The sequence below is a fragment of the Hoplias malabaricus genome, chromosome 5 (assembly GCF_029633855.1).
Source record: "Hoplias malabaricus isolate fHopMal1 chromosome 5, fHopMal1.hap1, whole genome shotgun sequence".
NCBI lineage: Eukaryota > Metazoa > Chordata > Actinopteri > Characiformes > Erythrinidae > Hoplias > Hoplias malabaricus.
Genome location: NC_089804.1, coordinates 14546733 through 14562662, shown reverse-complemented (window position 1 = coordinate 14562662; position 15930 = coordinate 14546733). Strand labels below are relative to the sequence as shown.

The 15930-nt window shown below is 43.1% G+C and overlaps 1 protein-coding gene across 7 annotated transcripts; it reads right to left on the bottom strand.

Annotated features, from left to right (window-relative positions):
- Window positions 1–437: 437 nt before the first annotated feature.
- On the bottom strand, window positions 438–15252 carry hipk1a (homeodomain interacting protein kinase 1a). 7 transcript variants are annotated; one of them, XM_066671206.1, is made up of 18 exons: window positions 15058–15252; window positions 13979–14055; window positions 12941–13680; window positions 11490–11863; window positions 11212–11335; window positions 9759–9878; window positions 9540–9626; window positions 8505–8686; window positions 8226–8376; window positions 7645–7849; window positions 6673–6794; window positions 6107–6244; window positions 4670–4827; window positions 4240–4395; window positions 4015–4155; window positions 3701–3897; window positions 3482–3612; window positions 438–3386 (listed from the first exon to the last, which is right to left on the bottom strand). In XM_066671206.1, the coding sequence occupies exons 3-18, from the start codon at window positions 13676–13678 to the stop codon at window positions 2952–2954; spliced, it is 3459 nt and encodes a 1152-aa protein (XP_066527303.1). In that variant the 5' UTR covers window positions 13679–13680; window positions 13979–14055; window positions 15058–15252; the 3' UTR covers window positions 438–2951. The 7 variants fall into 7 exon arrangements, with proteins under 7 accessions (XP_066527303.1, XP_066527301.1, XP_066527302.1 ...); XM_066671204.1 differs by lacking the exon at window positions 15058–15252 and adding an exon at window positions 14346–14424; XM_066671205.1 differs by lacking the exon at window positions 15058–15252 and adding an exon at window positions 14346–14424 and having other exon boundaries at window positions 6673–6791.
- Window positions 15253–15930: the final 678 nt, after the last annotated feature.

Here is a 15930-nt window from a genome sequence, read left to right as displayed (position 1 = left end):
TTAAACGAGGCTCTGTTTTCATAAAACCTGACAGATGAACGCTGTGTCTCTGGTGGGCCGCTCTCTCATTGGCCTGCTGTTGCTGAGGCTGGGGGGGAGAAGTGAGTGGAGGCGAGGTGTGGGACGAAACAATACTCAGCAGCACCCCACTGAGTCCTCTCTCAATGTCATAACGCACACTCCAACCCTTTTTCAAATTTATTGAACCACTCAGTATTTGAGATTAGGAAGAATCCGTGAACTGGTAAAGAACATGGACATTATACGGAAGGATCATTCAGCCTTTGAAAAGATATTAGCACTCAAACCTTTGTTTTCTAAACATGTGGATATCAGTTTTAAAATAAGCCCAACGACAGTCTCCAATTTCTAATACAAGACAGCACTCAAGACAGTCACTGTACACTGGAAAGTGTTTTTAAATGTTTTTATTGTGCATATACAATATGTATATTTATGGAGAGTTACTGCAATTTGATCTACTTTACACTCCACTTTCACATTGTGATAGAATAGTATAAACAACCATAATTGCACAAGTTTGGTTTCATCTGGAAACTTAAAAAACCAAGAAGAGACTGGAAATGGCTAAAACATAGCACAGAGCCTGCGTCCAGAAATGCTTCGCAGAACACTGATCTAAGATCAGAGTAATGCTTTACCAACAGGAAGCACACCTAAAGCCTCCCAACACCTACAAAAGCCTTTCATAACAAATGATATAAACTATATAACGGTTAATTCCAACCAGTCTTCAGGAGGACGACGGGTGCTTGGAATAATACTTTATAAAAGCATTTATAAAGGTTTGTGACCGGCCATTTTTAGTTTTCATACCATTTGCATCAAAATGGAGGACGTCCTTTAAAGAGTAATATATAAAGGGTTAAATCTGTTATCATGAAAGGCTTATATAAGTGTAATGTAGCTTTTTGAATGCTGGCTTTCAGTGTCTGATTAAAATCTGATAAATTCCTATGAGGCTTTACGAACAGCTGGACTGCCTCTGCAACTCAAGGCAGGAGAAAAAAAAAAGAAAAAATCTAATAAAATTCAGCACAACACACACAAGGTGGCAGACACCATACTAGGCACAGGTTTGTCTGAGCGTAAACATCCACGTTAAACGTTCTTTTAAGTGCTATCAAAATGGGCTACTGTATTATTGACAATGTGTGCTACTTCCACTGCACACACTGTACGATTTCACACACACACACACCACCACTACGCAACATTGTTCTTCATGATTTCAGATGGTTTTCTTACATGTATTTGATGCATCTGCATTCTTATGTAATTGTTTTCGCTGATGCAGCCTAATACAGTTTACTATGTAGCGCCTATGTCTCTACGTAAACAACATGCAACTGTCAGCACGAGATCATCATTCACGAAGCTAGACGTTTAAGTCTGGCACTGGAAAAGCAACATAAGTTAATAAAATACACAGAATATACATTAAAACGTAAGAGCTAATATAGCCAAGGGCACTTGTAAATTAAAAGCCATATAAAACAACAAATACACAGACGAAGGCCAGTAAAAGCACACTCTTTTTGTTGTTGTTGTTGTTAAATAAAGCCGGAATTCATAGGAGTTCATATTTTACGGCCGTTCAAGGTGATTGTATTAGACGTGAGCGTGTGTTCTGAACACCTACTGCCACTAACAGCGCTAAAGAACAACAATTATTACTGATTATACACTCACACTTTCCTGAAAATGTAGAGAAAGACAAATGTAAACAGCCAGTTGTTAGACACACATCAACTGCACGTTAGACTTAAGATAGACATCAGTGGTTTCCAACCGTGATTAATATCCCAGTATACCGTTTGTGTACATGGTTTTGGAAAAGCAGGAAGGTTCGAAGCGAAGATGTCGACCCACATCTTCGACGCATGGCTGAGTTCCATTCTGAGAAATCAGGCTGGGGTTTCTGGGCAACATCTGCTTTAAGCTGGAGGCCAGATCCCTTCTTGATGAATGGAGATAGGAATGAGAGATGAGAGAAGGACAGAGAGGGGATGCCAAAACTTTTCCACAGGAAAGGGACACATGATAAAATCATGTTAGTTTACTGGTAGCTGACAGCTTGTCTGACTTGTGTGAAGGAAGGTATAGTTTGTAACTCAGGCACATATGATTTAATAAGAGCTACAGGACTGTAACTCATCAAAGGTACAATCTATTTGTCTACTCACCAGCTACGTCTCCCTCTATCAGACAGTGCTAAGAACCTGGGTGGGAAATGGTTAATTTCACACCATCTCTTCAAAGTACCATTAAGAGAACACAGCTTAACTCTCTTGGAGAACATTAGCTGCCAATTCATCCGCTAACAGACACCTGCATCCATCTTGTGGAGACAACTGGTGTCATTCTACAGTTGGAGAGATTTTACATTATTTATTTATTTATTTATTTATTTATTTATTTTTACAATCTACACCAATTTTATTTGAAGAATAATTTAAATTAGTTTAATTAATTCTTTAATTAACCACATCCAACTTATTAATCAGCTGGTTAGGTGAATTAGGGTTTGAAAAAATGTGAAACAATGCTATTATTGTTATTATTATTATTATACGATATTAAAATGTGCAGGTCCAAGATTGGAAACCGACAGCAGTGGTTTTCTAACCTGGTTCTACTGGTTCCAGTGCCCAGAAAGCATCTTAACTGGCAGAGAGTGTACAGTGAGATGTTCACTACAACATCCTCTCAGTTTGAAGACGCTTTTATGAAACAAACCCAGCTTCAAGTGAGTGTTAAATGTTCAGGGCAGGGGTTGGCAACCACTGATCCACAATGAAAACCACCATTTTCAAATTAAAAACGTTAATAAAAGTATGTTAAAAAAACCTACAACAACTAGGTTCCACACACAATTTCTCTTTATCCCATCAGTATATTTCCTGCTGCCTCCTGTCAGTGCTCAGGCTTCACAGGTATGGGTACTGGGTGATTTTCCTCTGGCCAAGTGAATAAGCAGCTGAGCGCTGGTACGGCTGGCCCGGGAGCTGCTGCTGAGGCGGCTGCTGATAGTGACCGGACGCCTGGCCCATCAGGCCCATAGCATTACTCTTCTGCAACAGGCTGAGAGAGGCAGAGTAGGGGCCAGCGGCACGGGTGTGGCGGCTGGAGGAAGAGGAGGAGGTGGAAGAAGAGGCCGAGTTGTGCATCTGGTCGACGGCTTGTGAGACCGAGGCCAGTGCAGCGGAGGCGGGGTAAGCGTACAGGTTGGAGGCAGAGCTGAAGAGAGAGGCCTCGTGCAGCCGGTAGGAATGGGATGTGCCTGGTGGGGGGTAGGTGGGCTGACGCCTCAGGGAGCCCCCGCCGGACCTGTCGTGGGAAGATGACATGACAGACTGCTGCACCTGCAGGAATTTAAATGTTAATAAATTAGACCGACCGCAATTTATGACACAAAACAACGCGTACAATAACAAGGCTAAGGTGCAGCTGGTCAAACCTGGCTCAGGTTGAGAGGCTGAGACTTGGTGGATGCTGCTCTCTGATGTCTTTCACTGCTGGACACCCCTGACTTAGTGGACAGTTGAGTTGAAGTTGTCTTAGATTTCCCAGAGGTAGAAGAGCTTTGTTCTGAAACAAACACCAAAAAAAACCCCAATGAAATAAATAATATTTATACCTCTGCGGACGTTTGGGTGAAAGCAGAGTGAAGACTGACCTGGTGGGGCTCCCTCCCATGTCTGGGCTTTCACTGAGGGCATGACCACTGCCAGTGACTGGGTCAGGTGGCCGCTGCTCTCGACAAAGTTGGGCAGACGCTTTGGACTGAGGGGGCTGCAGGTGGATGAGTCAGAGTCCTGCGAGTCGTGGACTGTCACGCAGCTGATGACATTTGCCCGCTGGTTCACGGTGCAACTGAGACCACAAACATAGAGAAGTGAGATCGATATAAAGGAGCACCAGAGGCAACATGATCAGGAAAGCTTAACGTGACAGACAGGCAAACGATTTGCGGTCCTGTGATCATAATACCTGGCGGGAGGGACTTTGGTGTCGTCCTCGTCCTCTGTGTCGCTGGGGATGGTGATAATGCTTACTGCAGGGCTGGGTGTGTCTGAAATGACGATTGGTTGAGACGGATCCCCACTGATCTGCGCTCCAGAGGAGACAGGCCTGAAACAAGACAGCATGTAAAGGCTTAATAACAGTTGTACTACGACAGCTATTTTAAAACTGAGAGAATGAGGCAGCAGGTACATGGCTCTGTTCTCTGCATGACGAGCTTTCGACCTCTTGACCCCGCTCTGCTGTGCTCGGCTGCTTGTTGTGCCCATGTTGAGGGGCTGTGAGCTCATGTGACATCCTTGTGCAGAATCTTGTTGTGTGACTTCACACTGATTACCATGTCTCCCCCTGAAATGCACAACAGCCGATTTGAACGTTAAACATCTACCTAATTGATTTATCAGACCAGTATAGTATGTAATACAGTGTAAGAGATGTGACTAGAGTTTTATTTCGTATTCTTTTTACTTGTGGTTAAAAACGCAGATTAAAAAAAAGCTACAAAATATAAACTGCCAAGCTGTTTCTAAAGAGTACGTATTAAAAATTAATGATCAGTACATTTCTCTGTCTGTCTCAGTGTGAGTGTCTGCGCACGGGGGGTGGGGTGGCTGCTACTGACCTCCAGTTGGTGTTGGACTGGCCTGAGCTGTCAGCCAGCAGGGAGCCCATTGGAGAGTCAGTGAGAACGGGTTGGCTGGTGCCATGGATAGTCATGCCTGGCATTTGCTGCCATGTAGACGGGATAAGAATCTGCTGTGTGCCTGCAGGCCAGCCCTGCTAAACACAAAACATGCACCCACGCACACACACACACACACACACACACACACACACACACACACACACACACACACACACAAAACCAAGCCTTTTAATCAGACTTCAAAAAGCAAGTTGAAAGTCAGTGTTTCTGTCTGTAAGGGTCCAGTTATTCTAATAAGATTGTCATTTGTATTGAGATTAACCTAAGCATGACAAGCACATGCAACATGGAGACGGGAACCATGCACACATCCACAGTGTCAACACAGCAAAGGAAAATGCTGGGAAAATTCAGAGAATTGTATTTCATTTCTCACTATATCTACTAAGACGTTGTTTTATGTACAAATCTTATCTAGACATATTAGACCTGCCATTACAAACTGACATCATTTACTGGCCACAGAAAGTGCGAGATAAAGGTAAATATCAACAAAGGAGTCCGTCTGTAGGCCTGGAGAGGGAACTGCATGCTAGTTGCTGCTGGGAGAGAGAATGAAATAGGAAGAGGAGTTAAAGGAGGAAGGATATTTTCAAGTTACTAGCACTTTGAAGAGAGAGTGAAGAACAAGAGGATGAGAAATATGCATCGTGGGAGCACAACGCATTCCACTAGAGGCATGCTGCAAACAGAGCAGTCAAAGATCACAAAGCAATGGCATTAGGACAGACGTTGACGCCTGGTTACAGCAAAACATACTCAGAACACACTTTAATCCTGCAAGTAAAATGAATTAGAAGGTAAGAAAAGATTCTGCTTATGATTTCAGCTCCATCTGTACACTGCACCTCCTGTCTGACCACCTTAAAGTTTCACTTAAAAGAAGGAAAATGGTGATTGCACTGTGTTCACTTAATTGCATCTGCAGTACTGGCGATCCAGCTGGTGTAATCAGAACTACAGTCTTATTGCTTCACCAAGAAAAGAGGTGTTTAAAACAGTTTAAAACGTTTAAAAAAGGCTGCTTAGATTCAATATAATGACTGGAGAATAAAACTACTAGTGTTGCTCTTATGACACTGGACCTTGGTTCAGGCTGAAGCTAGAACAGAGCAAAACTGTGGACCCTTGTGGACAATAAGTATGACAGAAAATCTCTAATACTGGGGCTGAGTGGATTGAGGGTGAGGGAGGAAGACGAGGCAAACCCTGGAAGCTGCAAGCAGAAGCGCATACTTGTAAAGCAGCATGCGTTTCTTCATGCTCTTAGCCTGCAGAGCCCTGGAGAAGTGAGCTGGGAGAGGAGAGGAGGAGACAGAGGGTGTTTCAGTGGTAGCCGTTGTATGGCTTTACCAGCATTGCTGCACTGCTGTGCTCCAGATGCCGGCCCCTGCCAGTGGAACAACCCAGTGCCAGGGGCACCGGGTACAGAGGGGCCACTCCTGCCACAGTGGGGTGCAGGGCAGTGACCATCAGGGGCGTGCAGGAGTCCTGTGAGGGGAAGGGAAGGGTCAGAGGGTGTGTGGAAGGGGAGGAGTTTGGAGGGTTATAACAAACTGTGCAGGGAGGAGGAGTGAGTCGTTGTGCTGTAAGTCACCAATAGAAGGTTTTTTTTAGGGCAGAAATAACACATTTCATGAAGTGATGGACCATATGGGCCCTTAGGTTTAAGAGTTTCAAACAGACAATCTCTGATTAAACAAATTCCTGAAAAAAAAGAAAGAATTGAACATAAAAACAATTTATTTGCTTTTCTCTCCAAGTATTTAAAAAAAACAGTAAATCCCACAGATCGTCATGTTTCAAATGAATGAAGAAGTCATATGCACAAAAAAAACACATGTAAGGCAGAACAGACAAGCCATACTGAGGTAAAGCACTCATTCCCTTTATCTGGCACACACACTCGATGATCCTACCTGTGTCAACATTCCTGGCTGGATGTGCAGGGACTGAGTGGATTGGTTTTGAGGGACCATAGGAACAGAGTTGTCCATCCTCACTGGATATCCTGAATGCTTATTGGAGGGCTGAAGTCCTGCTGGAATAAAAAGATACTATCAGTTACTATAACAACAGCACAGCTATTTTAGTTCAAACTAAACAGGAACAAAGTGAAGTCAAAAATGGATACACAGAGAGAAACTTACAAATCAACTGAATAGATATATAAGCATGGCTGCAGCTAGCAGAATGTTCTATTATCAGTCAATCTACTAAACTTTTTTTCGACTTAATGAGCCAACTAACTAGCTTTCTTTTATTCCCACATTTTCCATTGTTTTTAACAGAAATAAAAAACAAGACAAATCATCCCTTGTTTTTTTCTGACTGGACAATTACATATATTCATTCATTCATTCATTGTCTGTGGGAGGAAACCGGAGCACCCGGAGGAAACCCACACAGACACAGAGAGAACACACCACACTCCTCACAGACAGTCACCTGGAGGAAACCCACACAGACACAGAGAGAACACACCACACTCCTCACAGACAGTCACCTGGAGGAAACCCACACAGACACAGAGAGAACACACCACACTCCTCACAGACAGTCACCCGGAGGAAACCCACACAGACACATAGAGAACACACCACACTCCTCACAGACAGTCACCTGGAGGAAACCCACACAGACACAGAGAGAACACACCACACTCCTCACAGACAGTCACCTGGAGGAAACCCACACAGACACAGGGAGAACACACCACACTCCTCACAGACAGTCACCCGGAGCGGGAATAGAGGCCCCTGGAGCTGTGTGACTGCGACACGACCTGCTGCACCACCGTGCCGCCCACAATTACATATATAATGTATATATTTTATATAGATTTAAAAAAGATGCAGAATTACACAAATATCAGAAGTGGTTTGCCTGACCTTGTATAGTTGGGGGACAGACGATGAGGGTCTGCTGGAAGGGCTCCGTCTGGGGACACAGCTGTGTGGGGCGGGTCTGAAGTGGGACACTCTGCTGTGTAAGGCCAGGGATGTTGATGGTGGCCTGTTGGTACAAGCCTGGCTGGTAGTTGAGCAGGGGAACATTACTGCTTAGAGACAAGGACTGGCCACCAGATGGTGCCATCTGCTGAGAACAAGAGAGGATGGGTGTTACCAAAAAAACATGCATCAGTCTTCAAGGCAGCTGACACTTCTGTTTTAAAATATGAAATGCACTTTTGACCAATGTCTTTTAAGGGGATTTTGTAAACGTATTGTTAACCTAAATACTCCTTGCAATTATATGTAATGTAAATATTAAATATTCCTTTACATTCTGCTCAAGATCCAAAATGAGATGATGAGGTGTTTCCTCTAATTGGCCAGTTTTGTTCTAATTAGCATAGGCAATGCAAAATGGTGTTAAGAACTGCTTGCTGTTTACTATACTATACTATAAAATGTAAAAGTACACATGTCTCAGTGCATTAAACATTGAAGAGTCTGTGTTATTTCCCCACCTGACTGTGCTGACTGAGCTGGCTGCTGAAAGTCACAGTGAGGTTAGCGGCTGCACTTGGCCCATTGTTGCTGCTGAACATGTTCTTGTTATTGTCAAAGGCAGTGCATCTACGCTTGCAGATCTCCATATTTTGGAAACAGGACTTCACGCTGCAAAACATGGAGAAACGTCACATTACAACGCTGACAGACAACTAGAGGGTCAGTAAATGATATATTTTTAGGGGCTGAAACAAATGCCCACTCTTTCTATAATGGGAAAACTTTAAAGTGTTTACTGTGCACTATGAGGAAAGTGTAGAAGATGGGTCATTGTCACAAAGGGGTGGTTGAGGGTCTTCATCGGTGTGATTCTTTTGTCTGCGTCTAGTGTCAGCATCTTCTTCAGTAAGTCAATAAACTCCCGCCGGTCAGCCTTCTCAGCCAAAATGTCTGTGCCTTCCAGATTGGTCATATTGACCTGCAGAAAAGACACAATGTGTTTATTAGCAGAGGAAAGCGCTTTGCAGCTGTGTAAGCAGTCAGCAGTCCAACTAACATCCAGATTCATAATAGAGGTTACTGAGAAGCACTAGGCAGACAGCAATGGTGTCACTGCACGTTCTTCTCATTTCATGCGACTGGTGTTTACTCTCTTGCTTTCACAATCACCTCAGAGTTCATCACTTGGATTCTGCTCTTTTGTTTTATTGCTATTTCAATCATATTTGAGAGAAATGGACAGGAGTTTGCATGTGCTGCGGTAAGAAAAACTGAAAAATGAGGAGCGCTATTCCCCGCTCGTAAACAAAGTTTCTCTGAGGTCAACTTGCCTTTAAAACTCTAAGAGGGTAAACAACAGTAAATAATGTCAGCCATCTTTTCTGCCAAATTTCATAATTTTAAAATGATTGCAGTGCTCATTCAAAATTATATAATAATGAGCTTTATTATTTTAAGCACTATTAGGATATGTAAGAAATAGGACAACTCATATGATGACTGTGTAATGATGTGCATGTAGAGAACACAAAAGGAACTGGGATATACCATACAATGTCTGTAGCAATATAACTCTAATAATTTTAATATTATATATAATATGCTTGAGTACAAAATACCACTATCTCAGTTCACATTCAGAGTTCAGTAGTTCAGTGCTAGACAGTAGAAATTGTTTTTTGTTGCAACTTCCTGTGCCAAAGTCACAATTAGTGATATTTTGATTGAAGTTACAAAATTAAAAGCCTAATAACACAATAGGCATTAATAAAAGATACATGGAGCTGCCCAACAACTGAACACTAACGTAGGTGCAAAAATGCATAAACTACCTGCATCATGTCATCAAGGCAGTTAAAGATGTATTTGCGGGCCTCTTTAGACTTGATGCCCAGTTCTGCCTCATGCTCTGCAGGAGTCTAAAACAAGACACAGATTTAGTGTAAGAAAACATACATCTCCAAAATTAATCATTTTATTAACGTTACAAAACAACAACAACAACAACAACAACATCAAAACTCATGTTTGGTATTTGAAAACTAAAGGACCTTGAGTCTCCATAATGGGTAGCTGGCATCCGGGCCTCTGTGGAAAAACCGGCTGGTTTTGGTGCCAGCACTTAGGAGATACTCTGCGGGTAGACCCTGTGTCTGGGAGATGTAACGGATCTGCAGCAACAAATCAGCAAGGGGATAAAACTCTTTGTTAATTGATGAGAATCATGTTAAGAGATAAAATATACATTCATTCATTGTCGGGCATTGTCGGGCAGCACGGTGGTGCAGCAGGTAGTGTTACAGTCACACAGCTCCAGGGGCCTGGAGGTTGTGGGTTTGATTCCTGCTCCGGGTGACTGTCTGTGAGGAGTGTGGTGTGTTCTCCCTGTGTCTGCATGGGTTTCCTCTGGGTGACTGTCTGTGAGGAGTGTGGTGTGTTCTCCCTGTGTCTGCGTGGGTTTCCTCCGGGTGACTGTCTGTGAGGAGTGTGGTGTGTTCTCCCTGTGTCTGTGTGGGTTTCCTCCGGGTGACTGTCTGTGAGGAGTGTGGTGTGTTCTCTCTGTGTCTGCGTGGGTTTCCTCCAGGTGACTGTCTGTGAGGAGTGTGGTGTGTTCTCTCTGTGTCTGCGTGGGTTTCCTCCGGGTGACTGTCTGTGAGGAGTGTGGTGTGTTCTCTCTGTGTCTGCGTGGGTTTCCTCCGGGTGCTCCGGTTTCCTCCCACAGTCCAAAAACACACGTTGGTAGGTGGATTGGCGACTCAAAAAAGTGTTCGTTTGTGTGTGTGTGTGTGTGTGTGTGTCTGTGTTGCCCTGTGAAGTACTGGCGCCCCCTCCAGGGTGTATTCCTGCCTTGCGCCCAATGATTCCTTCCAATTCCAATGACCCTGAACTGGATAAGCGCTTACAGATAATGAATGAATGAATTAAATCATTGTTCGTAACTGCTTATCCAGTTCAGGATCAGAGTTGCAAGGGGGCGCCAGTCCTTCACAGGGCGAGACACACACACATATATATTCACTCACACGCTCACACCTACGGACACTGTTGAGTTGCCAATCCACCTACCAACGTGTGTTTTTGGGAGGAAACCCACACGAACACAGGGAGAACACACCAAACTGCTCACAGACAGTCACTCAGAGCGGGACTTGAACCCACAACCTCCAGGTCCCTGGAGCTGTGTGACTGCAACACTACCTGCTGTGCCACCGTGCTGCCCTTAGAATATACAAGTATACACAAAAAAAAAATTTTCTCATGTTTATCAGAGCCAGACTTGGCCTCCTTTCTTAAATTTTACAATTATATAATTTCAGGCCAATTCCTTGAATCTTAAAATCATTCTATTGAAATGTCTCAATAGCAAGACCAACTTTGTTAAAGAAAATGGGAAGTGTACCTAGATCAGGAGCAATCTATGCTGGATTGCAATACAGACTCAAAATAAGTCTGAAGCAAAAACAGATAAGACATAAACGGCGTGCTCAAACTCTGCTATAATACCTGATCATATTCAGATGCTCCAGGATATAGTGGCCACCCCAGGAACAGTTCAGCAATGACACAACCCAGAGACCACATATCAATAGCCTCACAGAATGGCAGACCCAGGATGATCTCAGGAGCTCTAGATAAAAATCAGGGAGGGCACCAATTAAAATAATTAAAAAAAACATTAACATAATTTTCAAATACATTATATAGCAACAAATATAAAGTAAAATGGAGGACATCTTCTACTATAAAATCATACAGTTATGAGCTGTCATTACTGTTATTACCTGTAATATCTAGACTGCAGGTAAGTGGAGCAAACGGCTTTGGAGACATGGCTGGCTGAGCCAAAATCTATGACTTTGACTCTGTAGGGCTGTCTGATGGGGTCAACCAGCATGATATTCTCCGGCTTGAGGTCAGCATGGATCAGTCCCAGGCTCTTCAGCTTCATGAGCGCTGTGGCCACCTGCTGCAGCACGGGCCGGATGCACTTCAGCATCAGTGGGCTGAACTTGCTGTGCTTTAAGAAGTCATAGAGGTTCTGCTCCAGCATCTCAAACACCAGGCACGTGTGGTTCTTGTGTTGGAAGCACTCGTAGGAACGCACAAAGTTAAACTCATCGGCGTTCTCGGTGCTTAAACGACTCAAGATGCTGACCTTGAGAGAAAAGAAGAACATAAAGTGAATACTGAAATCAGAGGTGACTGCCTGTCGGTGTATGCCTTTAAAAGCTGTTGAAGGCTGCCTGGGTGGGACGTCAGAGCTCATCCATAACCAGCGTTGTAGCGTTATTCAATTACTCATTCAATTTCTATTCAAATAATAACTTTAATTCATTCACTGTCTGTAAGTGCTTAAACAGTTCAGGGTTGTGATGAGTTCAGAGCCCACCCAAATAATTACATGAAATATCACATATCAAATTTGACTGAAATTCCTGCCGCTAATTCTTAACCTAATGGCTTCATGGAAGCAATCTCATTTCCTGTCATTGCCATCATAACAGTGCAATGTAGGTGAATTACACTCAACAGCAGTTAGGGGGAGCTCAGGAGACAGAAAAGCCAATATGTACATAGTATTCCTTTAAAGCTACATTCACATTGCAAGTCTTTGTCAATTGCGATTTTTCTCACGTCCAATTAAGCAAAACACCTTGAGACATGTATCTCTCTGTGAAGTTAAAGATTCTGACCCACTTATCTGTCGCACATTTATGCGTTACTGTCCCAAATGGGTCTCCAAACCCTTTGTAGTCCTTCAATAATGGCTTCTACACCAAAGTACTGCACACTATGTCTAACACAAATCTGTTTATATTCAGCTATTATGTGCATGGATCCTTTTCTAAAATTCAGTGCATTATTTTGATGCAGGAGCCATAGTTTCATCACTATATAGGTGATATACAGCCTGCAATTCACTGCCGATGCTGGATGATCATGACAGTACTAAACGCATGCACACGGGCTAAAAAAAAAGAGAGCATAAAATCCTATCTGCCTTTTCACATTCGTGTTGCATGCCCACAAATCAGACACGTATCAGATCTAAAACCACATATGTAAGTGACTCAAATCCAATTTGATATGTCCACAAAGCCCTGAGAAAATCAGATCTGTGTTACATTAAGGCAACAGAAATCCGATTTGCGTCACATCATACTGGTAATGTGAATGTAGCCTAAGAGTAGGTAAGTATTAGGCCTTGGCTTCAAAGTGTTTGAGCACATACCTCGATTTGCCCCTGTCGAGCATAGGAGGGGTGATTTTTGAGGATCTTGATGGCAACTATTTCATTGGTGCCACGCTTCCAGCACTTGGCAACTTGGCCAAAGGTGCCGCGGCCGAGGAACTCTAGCACTTCATAGCTGTTGGAGACGGAGCACAGGATTTCGTGCTGCACCAGCTGGTAGTCTCCTTCACTGTGAGAGTTACTGCTCTTGGTGGTGGAGGTGGAGTGGGCAATGGACTGGGCCGTGGTGGTGCCACCACCTCCAGCCACTCTGTTGGACAACACTGGGGCTGACAGCTCCTCCAAGATCTGGACACTGTCACTGCTGTCCACTTCCTCACTCTTTCTCTTCATGCTGCTGCTTTGCTTCTGGTAGCCTTCGACAGAGCACGTGGCTGAGGCCCCGTCTTTGCCCTGATGGCTGGAAGAGGACGAGGAAGAGGAGGACGATGAAGGTCCTGGGACACTCCCAGTGCTGTCTGCCGCACGGACCACTGTCTGCTCCCTAGAACCTCCGGGGGGTGGAAATGCAAGGGTGGAGGAGCCATAGGCCGAGTTAAAGCCTGAAGCCAAGGGAGAAGGTCCACTGGCCTGGCCAGGGCTCTGCAGGTAGTAGCCGCTCTCACCCGACTGGCTGCTCACGTCCCATGCATGGTTCTCCAGCTTCATCTTCTTGGAGCGGGAGATGCCGCTGGAAGAGACTGAAGGGGAGGAGAATGCCTGAAGCTGGGAGGCCATATCTGAGGAAAAAAAAGAAAGGAAGAGATAATATTACTACTTATAAAACGCAGATGTCTCTGAAAGGATTAATGTTGATATTTTATGTTCCATGTTAATGTGATTTTAAAAGGTGAACTAGTGCTATATGTAAATGCTGGTACTCAAAAATCTACCATTATATGCCTTAAAGCAGAACTGGCATTTTGCATGTGTGCTGTGTCATGTCTTATCTAAATGTGTGAAACATGCTATAAGTTTTTGCTTTGAATGAACGAGCACATCTGGACTTCAAATACAAGCATTCAGCACCGTAGTTACCTGAAAAACAGCATCTATAGTCAAAGGCTAAAGTCCTGTTGGAGCATCCACTATTGGTGTAGCTAGCCGTGACAGAACTGAAATAAATGCAATATGTAGTTTGTTATTAATCATTTAAAACTATCATATGAACACAAATATATGTAAACATAAAGATAAATACAATACATGTAAACAAACTTAAACAAATGTAAACAAAATGTAACCACAACTGCTCAACACAAACATAAGTTATTCTTCTGAATTTCACTACACTAAAGTTTAATTATTTAAAATATTTAAAAAACGAATGCTTAATTTAAAATACTGCGATAACATTATGCGATAGGACACCAAACCCTAATGATCAGAAGGAAAAGAAACGTACAAATTCATCCTCAATATATAAACAAATGTGAAGCCACAACTCTCTCAGCGGTATTCATGAATTAACACTGTAAAGAAGAGAAGCACGGCCTGTGCGTCCTTCAGTGGAACACCGCCGCCGTCAACAATGCATCATTGTGACATAGTTGCTGCGCACCTGTATCATAGCAACCGCAACAACAACAGCCCGGCACATAACAACACGTTCCTCTCCAATACAATACAATACAATACAATAGTTAACGTTAACGTTCGGTGCAATGTCCGAGAGTGAAATGCAGCAAATTCAAATCATATGAACAATAAAAGCTAGCATATGAATTGTCAGGTGTTGTTTACAGTCTAACGGCCATGACAGCTTGCTGTCACTCTGCACAGCAACGAAAAACAAACATTTTAACGATGTCTCACATTATTTGTTCAGATCACTCAAGGTTATACTCAAGGTAGAAGTATTCTTGTTTGACCATAACTACACACAAAATACAGGAAGCGTAATGTTAACTGAAACAAGAACAGGAAATAATCAAAAACATTAGCAAGCTACCAATTAGCACTGGCCCCAGGGCGGTGAACAAAATGCATGTATATATGAAGTGGCATACGGAAATATAACGTGTAAGAACATTTATTATGCTTCTATAAGCGCCACGTCGTCACGGAGAGCGAACTACAGTGCAGTATTAACCCTGCCTTCGCTTATAGTCCGTTACCTGCTTCTTTTCAATTCCTCAAATCCGACCGCACTCTCCTTTATGCTTATGTCTTCGGTTATGCCTCATATTTCCCACAAAAAGGATCTATACCCGATTTTTGGGACTCCCTCCTTAGCAAGAGTGTCCTACTTTGAGTAAAATAAGCCATTATTTCACAGACAGGATAATTTAAGTTATGGCTCCCAGCAGCAACACTGCCGTCTACAAGCCGAAGCACTTGGGGTTGTAGGTCACACAGCCGTCAACACTGAATGTGTCCCAAATCCCTCCATGCGGCCTACGTAGTGCACTTCATGAGTCTTCCACTTTCTAACAGTGCACTATAAATAAAGAGGAATACGGACAACATGGCTGGATCCCTAATGGCGCTTGGTTCATAATATTGTGCACTGTTTGCGTCCAAGATGCGATTATTTGTAGCCTATCTAGTGCACTACAAAAGAAGTAGAGAGCATATTGAGATAGGGCCTCTGTTTTTAAAGTCCATTTTTAGAGTCTCCACGAAACTCTTTTCTGTTCCTTAAAAATGACATATTTCTAAGTTAATTACACGGAAAAAAAGCTAGTTTCTTCAAAGTGGCTTAGATTTAAAATGCCCCAAAAACTGAATTGATAGGATTATTTACTTATATTTGTTATTTAAGAAACCCTGGCTGTCTGAATCTGTGCATTTGTCTTGAGTGTCTTTGGAAAACTGCTGTTTGTGGAAATGCTCAGCTACGATGCCAACTTCTTATATGTCACACCTAGCAAATAAACAACACTTGACAGACAGATATTGAGATACTTCCAATCGTGCTGTTTCATGCAATTGAACTTCATGTGTAAACATTTATATCTGAGGTGTTTCTGAGGTACAATCTGAAAATC

Coding starts and splice junctions, on each gene's coding strand:
- hipk1a (XM_066671204.1), bottom strand. Junction 6,795..7,644: donor CTGTCCCCCAACTATACAAG/GTCAGGCAAACC, acceptor TTTTTATTCCAG/CAGGACTTCAGCCCTCCAAT. Junction 4,156..4,239: donor CATGCAGAGAACAGAGCCAT/GTACCTGCTGCC, acceptor GTCTTGTTTCAG/GCCTGTCTCCTCTGGAGCGC.